Consider the following 18,049-nt stretch of genomic DNA (forward strand, 5'->3'; position numbering starts at 1 on the left):
TGGAAGAGTGAGTGCTTTGGAAACTGCTAAGCTTATGTGGGATAGGTTTTCCAAAGTCAATGAAGGAGTCTCAACACAGCGTGATTCTCGAGTTGATGTTCTTCGCAATCTCTTCAACTGCTTCAAAAGACTCGACAATGAAAATGTTCAGCAGACCTTCGATCGCCTCACTGACATCTCAAATGATCTTCAAGCACTTGGTGCCACTGACATCACCGACCATGAGGTGGTGAAGAAATTGCTGAGATCGCTTGATTCCTCATTTCATACTCTGGCATTGATGATACAAGAACGTGTTGATTACAAGTCACTTGATCCCGCTAATATCCTCGAGAGGCTAAATACTCATGAGTTCCAGCTTGCTGAGAAGAGAGATCTCTATGGTTCGAGCTATGATAGATCACGTGCCCTGAAGGCCAAGGCAGTGTCTGAGTCTGAAGATGAAGATTCTGGTATCAGCCTTGGTGATCCTGAAGAATTGAGCCATGAGCTAGCACTGCTCATGAAGAAATTCCAGAGGTTCTCAAGACGTGATCTCTTCGGAAAATCCTCAAGGAGTATTGATTCCTCATCCAGTGACTACAAGAAGAGGCTTTGTCACAAATGCAAGAAACCTGGACACTATATTCAAGATTGTCCTCAGTGGGAAAAGGAATCAAAGAAGAAGAAATACAAGGATTACAGTTCTGATGATGCGAAGAAAAACAAGAAATCCTCAAAATCTTCATCATCAAAATCCTCGAAGTCTTCGTCTTACAAGAAGAGCAGCTCCAAGAAGGCTCGGGCGTTCATTGGCAAAGAAATGGACTCTGAGGCTGAATCTGAGGAACATGCAGAAGAGGAGGCATCTGAGGAGTCTGAGTCTGGTGTGGCGAGCCTGGCTCTCGCTACTGCTTTCGTCAACAAGTCCATCTTCAACTCTGAAGAAAATGGCTTCACCAACACGGCTGATGGAAACAATGATGACTATGCTCCCACCTATTTCTTTATGGCAAAAGGTGCCAAGGTACTCAAATACCCCTCCTCTGAATCAAGTGAAAATGAATCTGATGAAAACCTCAAACCCAGCTACTCCAAACTTGCTAAGATTGCTGTAAAACAACAAAAGGCTTTTGAAAAGGCTCAAAACATGCTAGACAAAAGTGATGATATGTTGAGTGAAGAAATGGATCGCACTAAAACCTTGACTGAAAATCTTCAGAGGCTTCAGTCTAAGTTTGACACCCTTCAAGGTCATCATAACACTCTCTTATCTGATCATGAGAAGCTTTCATATGAATTTCTTCAAAGAAAGCAAGATCTTGAAAATCTAAGAGTGAGTTATGAAGATCTTCAGAAGGAGCGTGATTCATTACTTGCTAAACAAATCAGCGCTTCTCAGGAAGAATTTGTTCCTCCATGCGTGAAGTGCATTCAACGTGAATCTGCTAATTCTTCACCTGAATGTTCAAATGATGCTAATGTTTCAAATTCTTCACCTGCCTCTGCTATCACTAATTCCTCATCTGAGGACATTGCTAGTATCGCTGAAGATGCAGGGCTGAAGGAATTGTACATGACAGGCATGGACAAAAGCCTCAAAGGGCATCAGACTCTTTGTGATGTGCTTAAAAAGCAGATCCTCAACAAGAACCCTAGGAAAGAGGGTGTTGCCTTTGAGAGGAAACTCAATGCTGATGGTACATATTGGAAGCCTGAGCAGTACCCCAAAACCTCATGGGTTGCTGCAAAGGGACCTCCAGTTGATCCATCTAACTTATCTGGCTTTGCATGTGAATCTCCTCGTTCTGATGATGAGTCATTTGACTTCAACTATAAACTGTTCAAAAATCAAAATGGTGAAATATTTGCTAGATATGTTGGCACTAACTGCAGGAACGGTCCTCCTATGAAGAAAATCTGGGTTCCCAAAATGTGCCTTGAAAGTCTTCAGGTGAATGTCCTCAGGACACCACCTGTGAAGAATAGGAACCCCAAATCAAATTCTTCATATGGACCAAATTCCTCAAAAGGATCAAAGTCCTCATATGAATATCATCGTGCTAACAACTCTGTTTCGCAGGGAAGAGCTAAGGGCTATGAATATGAGCATTATTCTTCTAATCATTATGTTCATAAGTCCTCGAAGAATTTCTCTGCTTATTCATATGCTTATCCTAACCCCTCTTATGTGAAACGAAATGGACTGGCTAATCTCTTCTGCAGGGTCAGGTCTCCAGACGTACATAATCGTCTGAAGAATTTGCTGGAGACCTGAATGTGCCTGAAAGGACGCGGGCTAATCATGAAGAAATGAACTTTCATTTCTCACATCCTCATACTACTTTATCTGGTCTGTTGCTTGATGAAATTGATCTGATGAATTGATGTCATATTATTCACTGATGAAGTATATGAGTTCGTAAGTTGCACTAATTCATCTGCATGATGATCAACCCAAAGCCACTGAGTGGGTCCTCGATAGTGGATGTACAAATCACATGACTGGTGACAAGAATCTATTGATGGATGCTCCCTTATCACCATCGCATCTGAAGCATATCATCTTCGCTAACAAAGGCAAAAGTCAGGTATTGGGTCTAGGTAAGGTTGCGATCACAAAGGATCGACACATGGACAAAGTCATGCTTGTCGAGTCCTTAGGATACAACCTCATGTCTGTCTCAATGCTTTGTGATATTGATATGGTTGTTGTCTTTGGCAAGTACCATTGTGTTGTGGTTATGGAAGCTGGCAATTCCAAAGTCTTCGAAGGCTTTAGGAGAGGAGACATGTATATTGTTGATTTCTCTACAGGACCGCAACGAGTCGTGTGTCTACTTGCAAAAGATTCAGAAGGCTAGCTCTGGCATCGACGACTTGGTCATGCAGGCATGAGGAATTTGCACACGCTTGCGAAGAAGTGATACGTCTCCAACGTATCTATAGTTTTTGATTGCTCCATGCTATATTATCTATTGTTTTGGACTATATTGGGCTTTATTTTCCACTTTTATATTATTTTTGGGACTAACCTATTAACAGGAGGCCCAGCCCAGAATTGCTGTTTTTTTGCCTGTTTCAGTGTTTTGGAGAAACAGAATATCAAATGGAGTCCAAACGGAATAAAATCTTCGGGAACGTGATTTTCTCACCGAACGTGATCCAGGAGACTTGGACCCTACTGCAAGGGATCAAAGAGGAGGTCATGAGGTTGGGGGCCGCCCCTAGGGCGCGCCCCCTGCCTCGTGGGCCCCTCGATGCTCCACCGACATACTCCTTCCTCCTACATATACCTACGTACCCCCAAATGATTAGAACAGGAGCCAAAAACCTAATTCCACCGCCGCAACTTTCTGTATCCACGAGATCCCATCTTGGGGCCTGTTCCGGAGCTCCGCCGGAAGAGGACCGTCATCACGGAGGGCTTCTACATCATCCTAGCCCCTCCGATGAAGTGTGAGTAGTTTACCTCAGACCTTCGGGTCCATAGTTAGTAGCTAGATGGCTTCTTCTCTCTCTTTGAATCTCAATACAAAGTTATCCCCCTCTCTTGTGGAGATCTATTCGATGTAATCTTCTTTTTGCGGTGTGTTTGTTGATACCGATGAATTGTGGGTTTATGATCAAGTCTATCTATGAATAATATTTGAATCTTCTCTGAATTCTTTTATGTATGATTGGTTATCTTTGCAAGTCTCTTCGAATTATCCGTTTGGTTTGGCCAACTAGATTGGTAGTTCTTGCCATGGGAGAAGTGCTTAGCTTTGGGTTCGATCTTGCGGTGTCCTTACCCAGTGACAGAAGGGGCAGCAAGGCACGTATTGTATCGTTGCCATCGAGGATAACAAGATGGGGTTTATTTCATATTGCATGAATTTATCTCTCTACATCATGTCATCTTGCTTAAGGCGTTACTCTGTTTTTAACTTAATACTCTAGATGCATGCTGGATAGCAGTCAATGAGTGGAGTAATAGTAGTAGATGCAGAATCGTTTTGGTCTACTTGTCACGGACGTGATGCATATATACATGATTATGCCTAGATATTCTCATAATTATGCTCAATTCTATCAATTGCTCAACAGTAATTTGTTCACCCACCGTAGAATACTTATGCTCTTGAGAGAAGCCACTAGTGAAACCTATGGCCCCCGGGTCTATTCTCATCATATCAATCTCCATCACTTTAATATTGCTTTGCTTTTTTACTTTGCCTTTACTTTTTACTTTGCATCTTTATATCAAAAATACCAAAAATATTATATCTATCAGATCTCACTCTCGTAAGTGACCGTGAAGGGCTTGACAACCCCTAATCGCGTTGGTTGCGAGTAGCTATCGTTTTGTGCAGGTACGAGGGACTTGAGCATGGCCTCCTACTGGATTGATACCTTGGTTCTCAAAAACTGAGGGAAATACTTACGCTACTCTGTTGCATCATCCCTTCCTCTTCGGGGAAAACCAACGCAAGCTCAAGACGTAGCAAGAAGGATTTCTGGCGCCGTTGCCGGGGAGTCTACGCAAAAAGTCAACATACCAAGTACCCATCGCAATCCCTATCTCTCGCATTACATTATTTGCCATTTGCCTCTCCTTTTCCTCTCCGCCACTTCACTGTTGCCGTTTTATTCGCCCTCTCTCTCTCTATCCTCCCTCTCCTTTCCGCTTGCCTCTTGTTTGCTCGCGTGCTAGTTTGTTTGCTTGTCGTCATGGCTAGTCCTCTTTCTGCTCCTATGTCTCGCGAGTTTGAAGTCCTTCACTTGAAACAAAAGCAAGGAGAAAACTTAAAGGATTCTTGGTTTAGAATGATGGAATCTTATCGTAAATGCACCTTAGAAGTAAATTTCAGAATTTTGCTTCGCAACTTTTATGTTGGGCTTAATATGTCTCATAGACAACTTCTGGATTGTGTTGCCAAAGGCAATTTTATTGAAATTGATCCCAGTACCGCGCATGAAATTATAGAAGGTATAGTAGGAACTTTACCTCAACAAAAGGGGCCCCATCATACCAAGATAAAACGCAAGTTTTTGAGAAAATTTGTGAAGTAACTAAGATTTTACAGAAATCTCTTGAACCTCTTAAGAGCGTTAGCGTAAATCTTCACCGCATGAATATGTTGATTACTCTTTGCAATAGGCGGTTGGATTCTTTAGATCTCAAGATCTCTGAATATGAAGGGAAACGTAAGGAACCTCCTAGATTCGAGCATAACATCGCTAAAAGAATTAAGAATCAAGATGACAATACCTAGATCTATCCTCGCTTGTTATGCCTAGCTAGGGGCGTTAAACGATAGCGCTTGTTGGGAGGCAAACCAATTTTATTTTTATTCCTTTATTTTTTCTCCTGTTTAGTAATAAATAAATTATTTAGCCTCTGTTTTGGTTGTGTTTTTTGTGTTTAATTAGTGTTTGTGCCAAGTAGAACCGTTGGGAAGACTTGGGGAAAGTCTTGTGAACTTGCTATAAAAAACAGAAACTTTAGCGCTCACGAGAACTGCTGTATTTTTTATTTTAAGAGTGCTATTTAGTTAATTATTTTTGCATATGATTAACAGATAAATTACTCACGTCCAGCAGTTTATTTTAGAATTTTTGGGGTTCCAGATCTTGCGCTAGATACAGATTACTACAGACTGTTCTGTTTTTGACAGATTCTGTTTTTCGTGTGTTGTTTGCTTATTTTGATGAATCTATGGCTAGTAAAATAGTTTATAATCCTTAGAGAAGTTGGAATACAGTAGGTTTAACACCAATATAAATAAATAATGAGTTCATTACAGTACCTTGAAGTGGTCTTTTGTTTTCTTTCGCTAACGGAGCTCACGAGTTTTCTTCTTTGAGTTTTGTGTTGTGAAGTTTTCAAGTTTTGGGTGAATTCTTGTGATGGATTATGGAACAAGCAGTGGCAAGAGCCTAAGCTTGGGTATGCCCATGGAACCCCCAAGATAATCCAAGGAAACCAAAAAGTCAAAGCTTGGGGATGCCCCGGAAGGCATCCCCTCTTTTCGTCCACTTCCATCGGTAATTTACTTGGAGCTATATTTTTATTCACCAACATGATATGTGTTTTGCTTGGAGCGTCTTGTATTATTTGTGTCTTTGTTTGTTAGTATGCCACAATCATCCTTGTTGTACACACCTTTTGAGAGAGCCATACATGAATTAAAATTTGATAGAATACTCTATATGCCTCACTTATATCTTTTGAGCTAAGTAGTTTTGCTCTATGAGCTTCACTTATATCTTTTGAGCTAAGTAGTTTTGCTCTATATGCTTCACTTATATCTTTTGAGCGTTATAATTTTACTCTATGTGCTTCACTTAGATCTTTTAGAGCACGGTGGTGGATTTGTTTTAAAGAAACTATTGATCTCTCATGCTTCACTTAAATTAATTTGAGAGTCTCTTAATAGCATGGTAATTTGCCTAATAATAATATGCTTGGTATTCAAGATTTGTGAAACTTTCTTTTGAGTGTGTTGAATACTAAGAAAAGATTGAAGCATGATAATTGTTTTGAGATATGGAGGTGATAATATTAAAGTCATGCTAGTTGAGTAGTTGTGAATTTAAAGAATACTTGTGTTAAAGTTTGTGATTCTCGTAGCATGCACGTATGGTGAACCGTTATGTGATGAAGTCGGAGCATGATTTATTTATTGATTGTCTTCCTTATGAGTGGCGGTCGGGGACGAGCGATGGTGTTTTCCTACCAATCTATCCCCCTAGGAGCATGCGCGTAATACTTTGCTTTGATAACTTCTAGATTTTTGCAATAAGTATATGAGTTCTTTATGACTAATGTTGAGTCCATGGATTATACGCACTCTCACCCTTCCACCCTTGCTAGCCTCTCTAATACCGCGCACCTTTCGCCGGTATCATACACCTACCATATACCTTCCTCAAAACAGCCACCATACCTACCTATTATGGCATTTCCATAGCCTTTCCGAGATATATTGCCATGCAACTTTCCACCATCTAGTTCATCATGACACATCCATCATTGTCATATTGCTTAGCATGATCATGTAGTTGACATAGTATTTGTGGCAAAACCACCGTTCATAATTCTTTCATACTTGTCACTCTTGATTCATTGCATATCCTGATACACCGCCAGAGGCATCCATATAGAGTCATACTTTGTTTTAGTATCGAGTTGTAATCATTGAGTTGTAAATAAATAGAAGTGTGATGATCATCATTCAATAGAGCATTGTCCCAATAAAATAAGAGAGGCCAAAGAAAAAAAAGGCCCAAAAAAAGAAAATAAATAAAAAGGGGCAATGCTACTATCTCTTTTTCCACACTTGTGCTTCAAAGTAGCACCATGATATAGCGAGTCTCTTATATTGTGCTTCAAAGTAGCACCATGTTATTCATATAGAGAGTCTCATATGTTGTCACTTTCATATACTAGTGGGAATTTTACATTATATAACTTGGCTTGTATATTCCAATGATGGGCTTCCTCAAATTGCCCTAGGTCTTCATGAGCAAGCAAGTTGGATGCACACCCACTTAGTTTTTTTTGTTGAGCTTTCATACATTTATAGCTCTAGTGCATCTGTTGCATGGCAATCCCTACCACTCACATTGATATCTATTGATGGGCATCTCCATAGCCCGTTGATACGCCTAGTTGATGTGAGACTATCTTCTCCTTTTTGTCTTCTCCACAACCACCATTCTATTCCACCTATAGTGCTATGTCCATGGCTCACGCTCATGTATTGCGTGAAGATTGAAAAAGTTTTGAAAAAGTTAGAGTATGAAACAATTGCTTGGCTTGTCATCGTGGTTGTGCATGATTTAAATACTTTGTGTGGTGAAGATGGAGCATAGCCAGACTATATGATTTTGTAGGGATAACTTTCTTTGGCCATGTTATTTTGAGAAGACATAATTGCTTTGTTAGTATGCTTGAAGTATTATTATTTTCATGTCAATATAAAATTTTGTCTTGAATCTTTCTAATCTGAATATTCATACCACAATTAAGAAGATTTACAGTGAAATTATGCCAAGTAGCACTCCGCATCAAAAATTCTCCTTTTCTCATTTACCTACTCGAGGACGAGCATGAATTAAGCTTGGGGATGCCTCATACGTCTCCAACGTATCTATAATTTTTGATTGCTCCATGCTATATTATCTATTGTTTTGGACTATATTGGGCTTTATTTTCCACTTTTATATTATTTTTGGGACTAACCTATTAACCGGAGGCCCAGCCCAGAATTGCTGTTTTTTTTGCCTATTTCAGTGTTTCGGAGAAACATAATATCAAACGGAGTCCAAACGGAATAAAATCTTCGGGAACGTGATTTTCTCACCGAACGTGATCTAGGAGACTTGGACCCTACTGCAAGGGATCAAAGAGGAGGTCACGAGGGTGGGGGCGCCCCCCTGCCTCGTGGGCCCCTCGGTGCTCCACCGATGTACTCCTTCCTCCTATATATACCTATGTACCCCCAAACGATCAGAACAAGAGCCAAAAACCTAATTCCACCGCCGCAACTTTCTGTATCCACGAGATCCCATCTTGGGGCCTGTTCCGGAGCTCCGCCGGAAGAGGGCCGTCATCACATAGGGCTTCTACATCATCCTAGCCCCTCCGATGAAGTGTGAGTAGTTTACCTCAGACCTTCGGGTCCATAGTTAGTAGCTAGATGGCTTCTTCTCTCTCTTTGAATCTCAATACAAAGTTCTCCCCCTCTCTTGTGGAGATCTATTCGATGTAATCTTCTTTTTGCGGTGTGTTTGTTGATACCGATGAATTGTGGGTTTATGATCAAGTCTATCTATGAATAATATTTGAATCTTCTCTGAATTCTTTTATGTATGATTGGTTATCTTTGCAAGTCTCTTCGAATTATCCGTTTGGTTTGGCCAACTAGATTGGTAGTTCTTGCCATGGGAGAAGTGCTTAGCTTTGGGTTCGATCTTGCGGTGTCCTTACCCAGTGACAGAAGGGGCAGCAAGGCACATATTGTATCTTTGCCATCGAGGATAGCAAGATGGGGTTTATTTCATATTGCATGAATTTATATCTCTACATCATGTCATCTTGCTTAAGGCATTACTCTGTTTTTAACTTAATACTCTAGATGCATGCTGGATAGCGGTCGATGAGTGGAGTAATAGTAGTAGATGCAGAATCGTTTCGGTCTACTTGTCACGGACGTGATGCCTATATACATGATCATGCCTAGATATTCTCATAATTATGCTCAATTCTATCAATTGCTCAACAGTAATTTGTTCACCCACCGTAGAATACTTATGCTCTTGAGAGAAGCCACTAGTGAAACCTATGGCCCCCGGGTCTATTCTCATCATATCAATCTCCATCACTTTAATATTGCTTTGCTTTTTTACTTTGCCTTTACTTTTTACTTTGCATATTTATATAAAAAATACCAAAAATATTATATCTATCAGATCTCACTCTCGTAAGTGACCGTGAAGGGCTTGACAACCCCTAATCGCGTTAGTTGCGAGTAGCTATTGTTTTGTGCAGGTACGAGGGACTTGAGCGTGGCCTCCTACTGGATTGATACCTTGGTTCTCAAAAACTGAGGGAAATACTTACGCTACTCTGTTGCATCATCCCTTCCTCTTCGGGGAAAACCAACGCAAGCTCAAGACGTAGCAAGAAGAAGCATGTCATTGGCATCGAGAATGTCAAATTCCTCAAGGATCACTTATGCGGAGCGTGTGAAGCTGGGAAGATGATAAAGGCTAAGCATCCAGCGAAGACTATCATGACCACCACTCATCCATTTGAATTGCTTCACATGGATCTCTTCAGTCCTAACCATTATTCTGTAGTCTCAAATGATGCATCTCAATATGGCTTTGTTATTGTTCATGATTACTCTTTATACACATGGGTACACATTGTTACTTACAAACATGAAGTGCAGGAAGTCTTCAAACAATTTTCCTCGAGGGCTTCAACCAACTTTGGTGTGAAGATCAAGCACATCAGAAGTGACAATGGAACTGAGTTCAAGAATTCTGGTCTTGATGACTATCTTGATGAACTTGGTATTACTCATGAGTTATCTGCTCCTTATACTCCTCAGCAGAATGGCGTCATGGAGCGCAAGAACATGACTCTTGCTGAGATGGCTCGCACTATGCTTGATGAATACAAAATGCCTCGTCATTTCTGGATTGAGGCAATTGATATTGCGTGCCACATCATCAACAGAGTATATCTTCACAAATTCTTCAAGAAGACTGCCTATGAACTCCTCACTGATAAGAAACCCAATGTAAGTTATTTCAAAGTCTTCGGTGCTAAATGTTGGATTAGAGATCCTCATCAAAACTCAAAATTTGCACCGAAAGCACATGAAGGTTTTATGCTTGGTTACGGAAAGGACTCGCACACCTATAGAGTTTTCAACAATGTTGTTCACAAGGTTGTTGAAACTGTAGATGTGCGGTTCGATGAAACTAATGGCTCGCAAAGAGAGCACCCACCTTCTGTGATAGATGAACCAGCACCTAAGGAAACTATCAAGTTCAAGGCTACTGAGGATGTCATTCCTACTGAAGAATCTGCTGAAGAATTCATTCCAGAACATGAAGAACGTCGAGCTAATGCACCTGAAGAAAATACTGAAGAAAATGCTGATCAAATTCCTCAACGACAACCAGCTCATCCTCGCGTTGCAAAAGAAGTGCAAGTTGAAAATATCATCAATGACATTAAAGCGCCATGTCCTCTCACACGCTCAAAAGTTTCACATTTATCTAACTTTTGTGGGCACTATGCTTTTGTCTCTATCACAGAGCCCACTAAGGTAGATGAAGCATTTCTGGAGCCTGAGTGGATTCAGGCCATGCAAGAAGAATTACATCAGTTCAAGCTTAACAACGTCTGGGAACTGGTCAAACGTCCAGATCCTCGCAAGCACAATATCATTGGCACAAAATGGATCTATCGCAACAAGCAAGACAAAAATGGCCTTGTGGTAAGGAATAAGGCATGGCTTGTAGCTCACAGCTACACATAGGTTGAAGGAATTGATTTCGATGAAACTTTTGCACCTGTTGCTAGACTTGAGGCTATTCGCATATTACTTGCTTATGCTAACCATCATGATATCACTCTATATCAAATGAATGTGAAAAGTGCATTCCTCAATGGTAAGCTTGAGGAAGAAGTATATGTTGCTCAACCCCCAGGTTTTGAAGATCCAAAGCATCCTGACAAAGTCTTCAGACTCAATAAGGCCCTCTATGGCCTCAAGCAGGCCCCACGGGCGTGGTATGATACTTTGAAGGAATTCCTTATGAAGAAAGGCTTCAAACCCGGTTCACTCGATCCTACTCTTTTCACTAAATCTTATGATGGTGAATTGTTTGTGTGCCAAATATATGTTGATGATATTATCTTTGGTTGTACTGACCAATGTTATAATGATGAATTTGCCTATATGATGAGTGAAGAATATCAAATGTCTATGATGGAAGAATTGAAATTATTCTTAGGCCTTCAAATTCGTCAACAACGCAATGGCATATTCATATCTCAGGAGAAATACCTCAAGGATGTACTGAGGAAATTCGGCATGCAAGATTGCAAAGGCCTCAAAATTCCTATGCCCACAAATGGCCATCTGTGCACTGATGAAAATGGTATCGACTTCGATCATAAGGTATACTGCTCCATGATTGGTTCTTTATTGTACTTATGTGCATCTAGGCCAGATATCATGCTTAGTGTTTGCATGTGTGCCCGATTTCAAGCTACACCGAAGGAATCACACCATAAGGCTGTGAAGCATATTCTTCGATATCTAGCTCACACACCAACACTTGGATTATGGTACCCCAAGGGCTCGACTTTTGATCTCATTGGATATTCTGACTCTGACTATGCTGGTGATCGTGTGGACCGCAAGTCAACATCTGGTACATGCCATTTCCTCGGACGATCTTTGGTCATTGCCGCTGGTTCTTGCTGTGCTCAATTGCTATGGATGAAGCAAACTCTCAAGGACTATGGCGTCAACATGAAGAATGTGCCTCTCTTCTGTGATAATGAGAGTGCCATCAAGATTGCTCACAACCCAGTTCAGCACTCGAAGACAAAGCACATTCAGATTCGTCATCATTTTCTTCGAGGTCATGTGTTGAAGGGCGACATTTCTATTGAGCATGTGAATACTGAAGAACATCTAGCCAATATCTTCACAAAGCCCTTGGATGAGAAGAGATTTAGCAAGTTGCGGTGTGAGCTAAATATCTTAGAATCTTCTAATGTTCTTTGAAAAGTACACTCATCCTAACACTTATGCAAAATTGATGACTTAGATGTGCAACACATGAAGAAACGTTTTTCTTCAATCAATGAAGAATAACACTCTAAGTGTGAAGAAATTAACGAACAATTTGATTCTCAGAACCCTATGACAATTGTACGTGGTGCCTGAAATCATCATTCTTATACGGTGGGTCATGCCACCACCAAAAGTTGAAAATCCTCAATTTGAGTTTTTTTGTGTTGAAATATATATGAGTTTATGTCCTCTACAACATTCACTTATGGCTATTTCTTCAAGTTGGTTTTTCTGCTAAGTGAATGTGATCGGACCCTTCCCCCTCTATGCTATACTCAACCCAATCTGTTCACAAATTCTTCATGTGCGTTCTATTTGAAACTCGTTCAAAATCTTCACTATGTCCTTGTCAGCTGAAGAAATTGCGAACGGAACTTTAAAACCTATCTTATTTAAATTTTTGGCTTTGCCGCTCAAACCGTTCCGCATCCCACGATATACTTATCTATTCACCCACGATCGCACACGATCTCCACTTCTCAGCACGTGGGTGACACATGTCAAGCGAATGAGAAGGGTCAGGGGCATGTTCGTCCAAATTCTTCAGGCGAACAGTTTTTCACCGTGGCTATAAATACCCCCCTTCCTCTTCCTCACTTCCTTTACTCCGCTCGACCCCTCTCCAGCTCGAGCTTCTCAAACCCTAGCGTCGCCGCTACATCATCGTCGCCGGTGAGGAAAGCTTCACTGCCTCGACCTCATCGCCGTCGTACTCGCGCCGGCCGCGGAAATCTTCACTCCGCCACTGCCGTAGCTGTCTTCCTCCGCCAAGTTAGGGCGTGGAAGATCTGCACTGATGAACTTCACATCTCCACATACCAGTTCGTCGTGTTCTTCGTCCAGGGTAATTAAAAGTTACTTTTACTGCCCTCTTTGATTCAAATGATTTCGAAAAAATCCTCAAAGGTGTTTTTCTTCATATCTTCACACACTAAAACACCTCACATGTCATCTGTTCTTGATTCATTTCTCTAAGCTATGTTTTTCTTCAAGATTCCTCAAATGTGTGGATTTTCGATCTATACATCTCTGGAACCTAAGACAAAGAACACTTGGTGAAATTCTTCAAGACTCATCTGGTCAAATTCCTCAAACTTGTTCTTTATAAAAAACCTTCTGAGAACGCATATGACCTCTCCAAATTCCTCGCAACTATACTCTGTTCACAGGTACTCATGTCAGCTGCTGAATCACTAGGTTCTCATCAACTTAACTCATTTGTAGCGTTCCTCGAAGAAAAGTTGCATACCTCTTTAGAGAATTCAATTGTTCAAATTCCTCAACTGAAGAAAATGGCTGATGGTAAGAAGGCACAGAAAGGAGGAAAGAGGCCTGAGGTCAATACTGCCTTTGAAATACCTGAGGACATCTATGCTGGGTACTGCACACCCCCTGAGGAAGATAAAAATCAGCGCAAGGTGCGCATTCAAAAGATTGAGAGGAGATGGGCAAGAGAGTGGAGGGAGTACAGATATGTCACTCCCAAATATATGAAGAAATTTGCACTAAATCCTCCATGCCCAAGACCTCCGTTGGCACATGGTCAAATAGCTGATCCCACCAGCCTCAAGCGTGGTGAGGATTATCCTGATGAATGGGCCAAGCACCAGGCCAAGTTGTCCAAACAAGCAAAAGATGCAGTGAGGAAATTCAACGAAGACTCTGCTACCGCTGCTGCTGTTGAGGCCTCTGTAAAGCTGAAGAAGGCCATGCCAAAGAAGCCTGCTCACAAGCCCAGTGCTTCACCAGCAATGCCCTCACGGCCAAGTTCCTCAGCTATGCCCTCACGGCCAGATTCCTCAAAGCCCTCACGGCCAATTCCTCACGCTGCTCCTGCTTCTACAAAATCCTCAGCTCCTCCGCCAAAGTCTTCGGCTGCTCCGACCAAATCCTCAGCACCTGTGCATCTCGCCACGTGCCAAAGGACCACATGCATATCTATTGCCTCAGGAGCCTCTTCAAGTTCCTCAGCTGCTCCCACTCTTCTGAAGAAGAAGACCTCTGCTGGACAAGGTCCTCGACCAAGTCCTCACAAGAAACAAGTTGCTTTCCAAGTGCCCTCTGATGATGATGAGGCTGATGATGAAGAACTTGCTGAAATCATCAGGGACGGGCAACTCAGGGCCGCTAGAGCCAAAGGCAGTAATGTGCCATTAATGTTGGATCCGAAGTTGATCCTAGACTTCATTGACTTGTGGCACAAGGACCCCAACACACCTCTGCCTGAGCTGAACCTCACTCCTGGTCAAAGTCATGTACTGACTCACTTCATTGATGAAGAGGAATGGAAATTTGAATAGGGAGGGAGGGTGAAGAAAGCGCAGTACAAGAAAGAGCGCTTTCTGAAGCAAACATTCTGAAGCTTTCACCTGAAGAACTTGTTGCTCTTCAATCTGAAATTAAGAAACTAAGTGATGAATTTGATCGCTATTATGCTGACTGGCTAGGAGCCAAAGTCGGATTTCTAAAGATAACTGAACAGTTCACTTCCAATGTTGCAGCCCCAACGCAACAGGAAATTCCTCAGGCTGAAGCATCTGCTCAGCCGACTGAAGAAAATGCCAGCACCACTGATGACAATCAGGTTGCTGAAGAAAATGTGAGTTCCAGGGCTGATGACTGCATTCCAGCCGCTGATGAAATTGCCAGGGCATCCACTAGTGGTGCGCCTGAAGAAAATGAAGAAGTCATGGCAACTGCATCAGTTGCGCCTGAAGAAATACAACTCAATTCCTCTACTCCTGCGCCTACACCAACTCCGATCCTTCCATCTGCATCAGATGTGAAGAAGACCAAGGCTACAGAGCGTGCAGCGGTGAAGAAAAGGAAGGCATCAACTGCATCAGATTCTTCAGCTCAAAAGAAGATGAAGCCATTGACTAGCTCGTTTGCAAACCCCATTGATGATGTTCCTATATCAACCATGCCATCAAAGGACCTTGTTCCTTTTGATGAATAATATGTGATTCCAAGTGAATCTGATGAAGAGAATCCCTCTGCTGCTTTGTCAAAGCAGATGGATGAAGAAATTGAAGTGGATACAATCCCTTCAACACCAGTTGTCTCCTCGCCTATGCCTCGGTTTACTGCTGAAGAGGCTGGCGTTGAAGAAATGGGAGATGAAGATGTGGACATTGGCTGTACCACACTCGTGCTAAGTGATGAATTTTGGGAAAGTCAGCACCCCAACTCTCCACTCTTCACACCATTGCAACAAATTCCTCAGTCCCCAGTAACTAGTGTACAAATGGGATCTGATGAACCACATGCCACACCATCTGTCCATGAAGAAATTCCAGCCACTAGTGTTGAAGATCATGTAAATGAAGAATTGAAGTCCCAGGCTGCCACTGAAGCAGCACCTAAAATTCCTCAGCATGTGGAACCTAAGATCAAGATCCCGGAGGTTGTGATGCAATTGACTGACACTCCTCACCCCAAGCCAAAGTACCCATTCTCAAAGAAGCAGAAATTCAAGGCTAATGATTTCTTCAGCGAGCACGTGTTCTTCACTAACTACAATCCTTATGACTCTGCTCGTCTAAGGAGGAAGCGTTTCTGGACTGCAAGCCAGGCCAACTTATATTCTTCACTGCTTTTCAACAAAGACAAAATCTTCTACCATGAGCATATTCCTCACATGGACATGGAATCATTACCTTGCTTCTCTCCTATGCTCAGTGTTCTTCATGATGCAGGCCTCCTCAACTTTTGCTCTGACATTGTTGATTGGAATGAAGAGCTTATTCTTCAGTTCTATGCTACATTGCATATCATAGGTGATCCTGAAGATATCAACACCTGGGTCTTGGACTGGATGACCGAAAATACTCACTATAAGGCACCAGCCTCTGAATTGCTTCACGCCCTACCCATCAGTCCACCCAGTGAAGGAGCTCGCTGCCTGTATCATGAACCAGAACTCATAGCTCATTACATGCAAGTGTTAATGAAGCCTTTGAAGCCCGGTCAAGCCCCAAGGACCAAATTCCTCGTGAAGGATTTACTCTATGTGCCCAGAACCGTATATCGCATTCTGACGAGGACAATGAGTCCCATCAAAGGCCACGACTCATCTGATGAGGAAATAGTTGGCATCATGAAGAATCTGCTATTCAACATCATTCATAGCATTCCTATCAACTATCACGATTTCTTCATGAGGACTCTGGCAAATGCTGCACTTTCTCCGTTTGAGCTGAAACCTTATGCACCTTGGATTATGAGATCCCTCAGGACAAGGTCTTCACTCAACTACAAGGCTGATTTTCAGAATCACCTTAGCTATCCGCCCCCGATTGAAGTCCTCAAGCAGGCTTTTACTTCAACTGATGAAAAGGGCAAGGCTCCTGCAGTCATTGATGAAGGCATTCGTCCATTGGATGGTCAGTTTCGCAAAGCTGCATCTTATTCCACCAATGATGACTCTGCCACACATGACTCTGCTGCCAATGCACCCAAGTCTACTCCTCAAGCAACTGTTCCTCGTGTGATGACTGACCGTGAGCTTCTGCTTAGTCTTCACCAGAAGGTGGATCAAAACCATAAATGGGTTAAGCGTCAGTTTGGTTCATTTCTTCACAACATGACTGCTACACACAATTTAGTGAAGAAAAACCATTACTACCTCCATGAAGTCTTCGGTCGCACCTGGGCCATTCTATCACATCTATATGGTGAAGAAGATCTCAAGAAAATGGGTCTCAAGGAAGATTTTGACTGGTCTGCACCTCCACCAAAGAAATTCAAGAAGGTCAAGGTTCCTTCTTTGGTGTCCAGCTCATATTCTTCATCACGCGATACCGACAAGTACGAAGACTTGGACGACACTGCGGCAGGCCCTTCCACGACAAATGACCCCAACAACGCTGGCACTCCTTCATCAACTTGATATTCTTCAGGGGCGTTAGTCCTCATTTTCGATCCTTTTGGTCATTCGATGGCAAAGGGGGAGAATTTTGAGTTAGTCTTCAAGCGGGTCTGTCTATATGGGCGTTTTTTGCTAAGTTACAACTCTCGTTCTTTTGAAACTTTATTGGATCGAGTTGTAAACTTAAACCCGATGGTGCTCTGATACGTTTGATGTGTTTTTCTGCATGCTTATTCCTCATATATGTTAATGCACACATGTTGAATTACATCAGTCACCATATTTCATCATGCATTTCAAATTCCTCGTTATGATATGTCAAATGCGTGTATGAATTACAAGATATAGGGGGAGATCTCCATTATTCTACTCTTCAAGTGTGAAATGCTTCAAAAGCAAATTCCTCATCATGCACATCTTCAGGGGGAGTTCTTCTATATCTTGCAATCAAATTCCTCAATATCAGTATTTACACCTCATATGTTTATCCCCGTTGAAACTTAACCTATATTGTCATCAATCACCAAAAAGGGGGGATACTAACTATTGTTACAGTGTTCGGACTACTAATATATACATGGGGGAATACTACTAATCATATGGTGGTCTACTAGAAATTTTGATCGGTGGAAGACTCCATGATATCCGCTCCAGCTTCGTCTTCATAGTCATCATCAGTACCATCGGGGTCGGAGTCGGTGTCGTCGATGATGATGTAGTCTTCAGAACGAATCTCCTTGGGTTCATCGTCTTCTCCTCCTGGCGCGGGGTCTCCCATAAAAACTGTAAGTGCATCTAGTGCCCCTTAGTGATTTTGGTGTATTGA

The 18,049-nt window shown here is 42.0% G+C and overlaps 1 protein-coding gene across 1 annotated transcript; it reads left to right on the forward strand.

The window, feature by feature from the left end:
* The first annotated feature begins 280 nt into the window (after positions 1-280).
* On the forward strand, positions 281-15,312 carry LOC147975201 (uncharacterized). Its single transcript, XM_087520315.1, has 2 exons — positions 281-1,142; positions 15,134-15,312. The coding sequence occupies exons 1-2, from the start codon at positions 281-283 to the stop codon at positions 15,310-15,312; spliced, it is 1,041 nt and encodes a 346-aa protein (XP_087376441.1).
* Positions 15,313-18,049: the final 2,737 nt, after the last annotated feature.

This window comes from Triticum urartu, chromosome 4A (assembly GCF_056163025.1).
Source record: "Triticum urartu cultivar PI428250 chromosome 4A, HENAU_Tu73, whole genome shotgun sequence".
In the NCBI taxonomy this organism is placed as follows: Eukaryota; Viridiplantae; Streptophyta; class Magnoliopsida; order Poales; family Poaceae; genus Triticum; species Triticum urartu.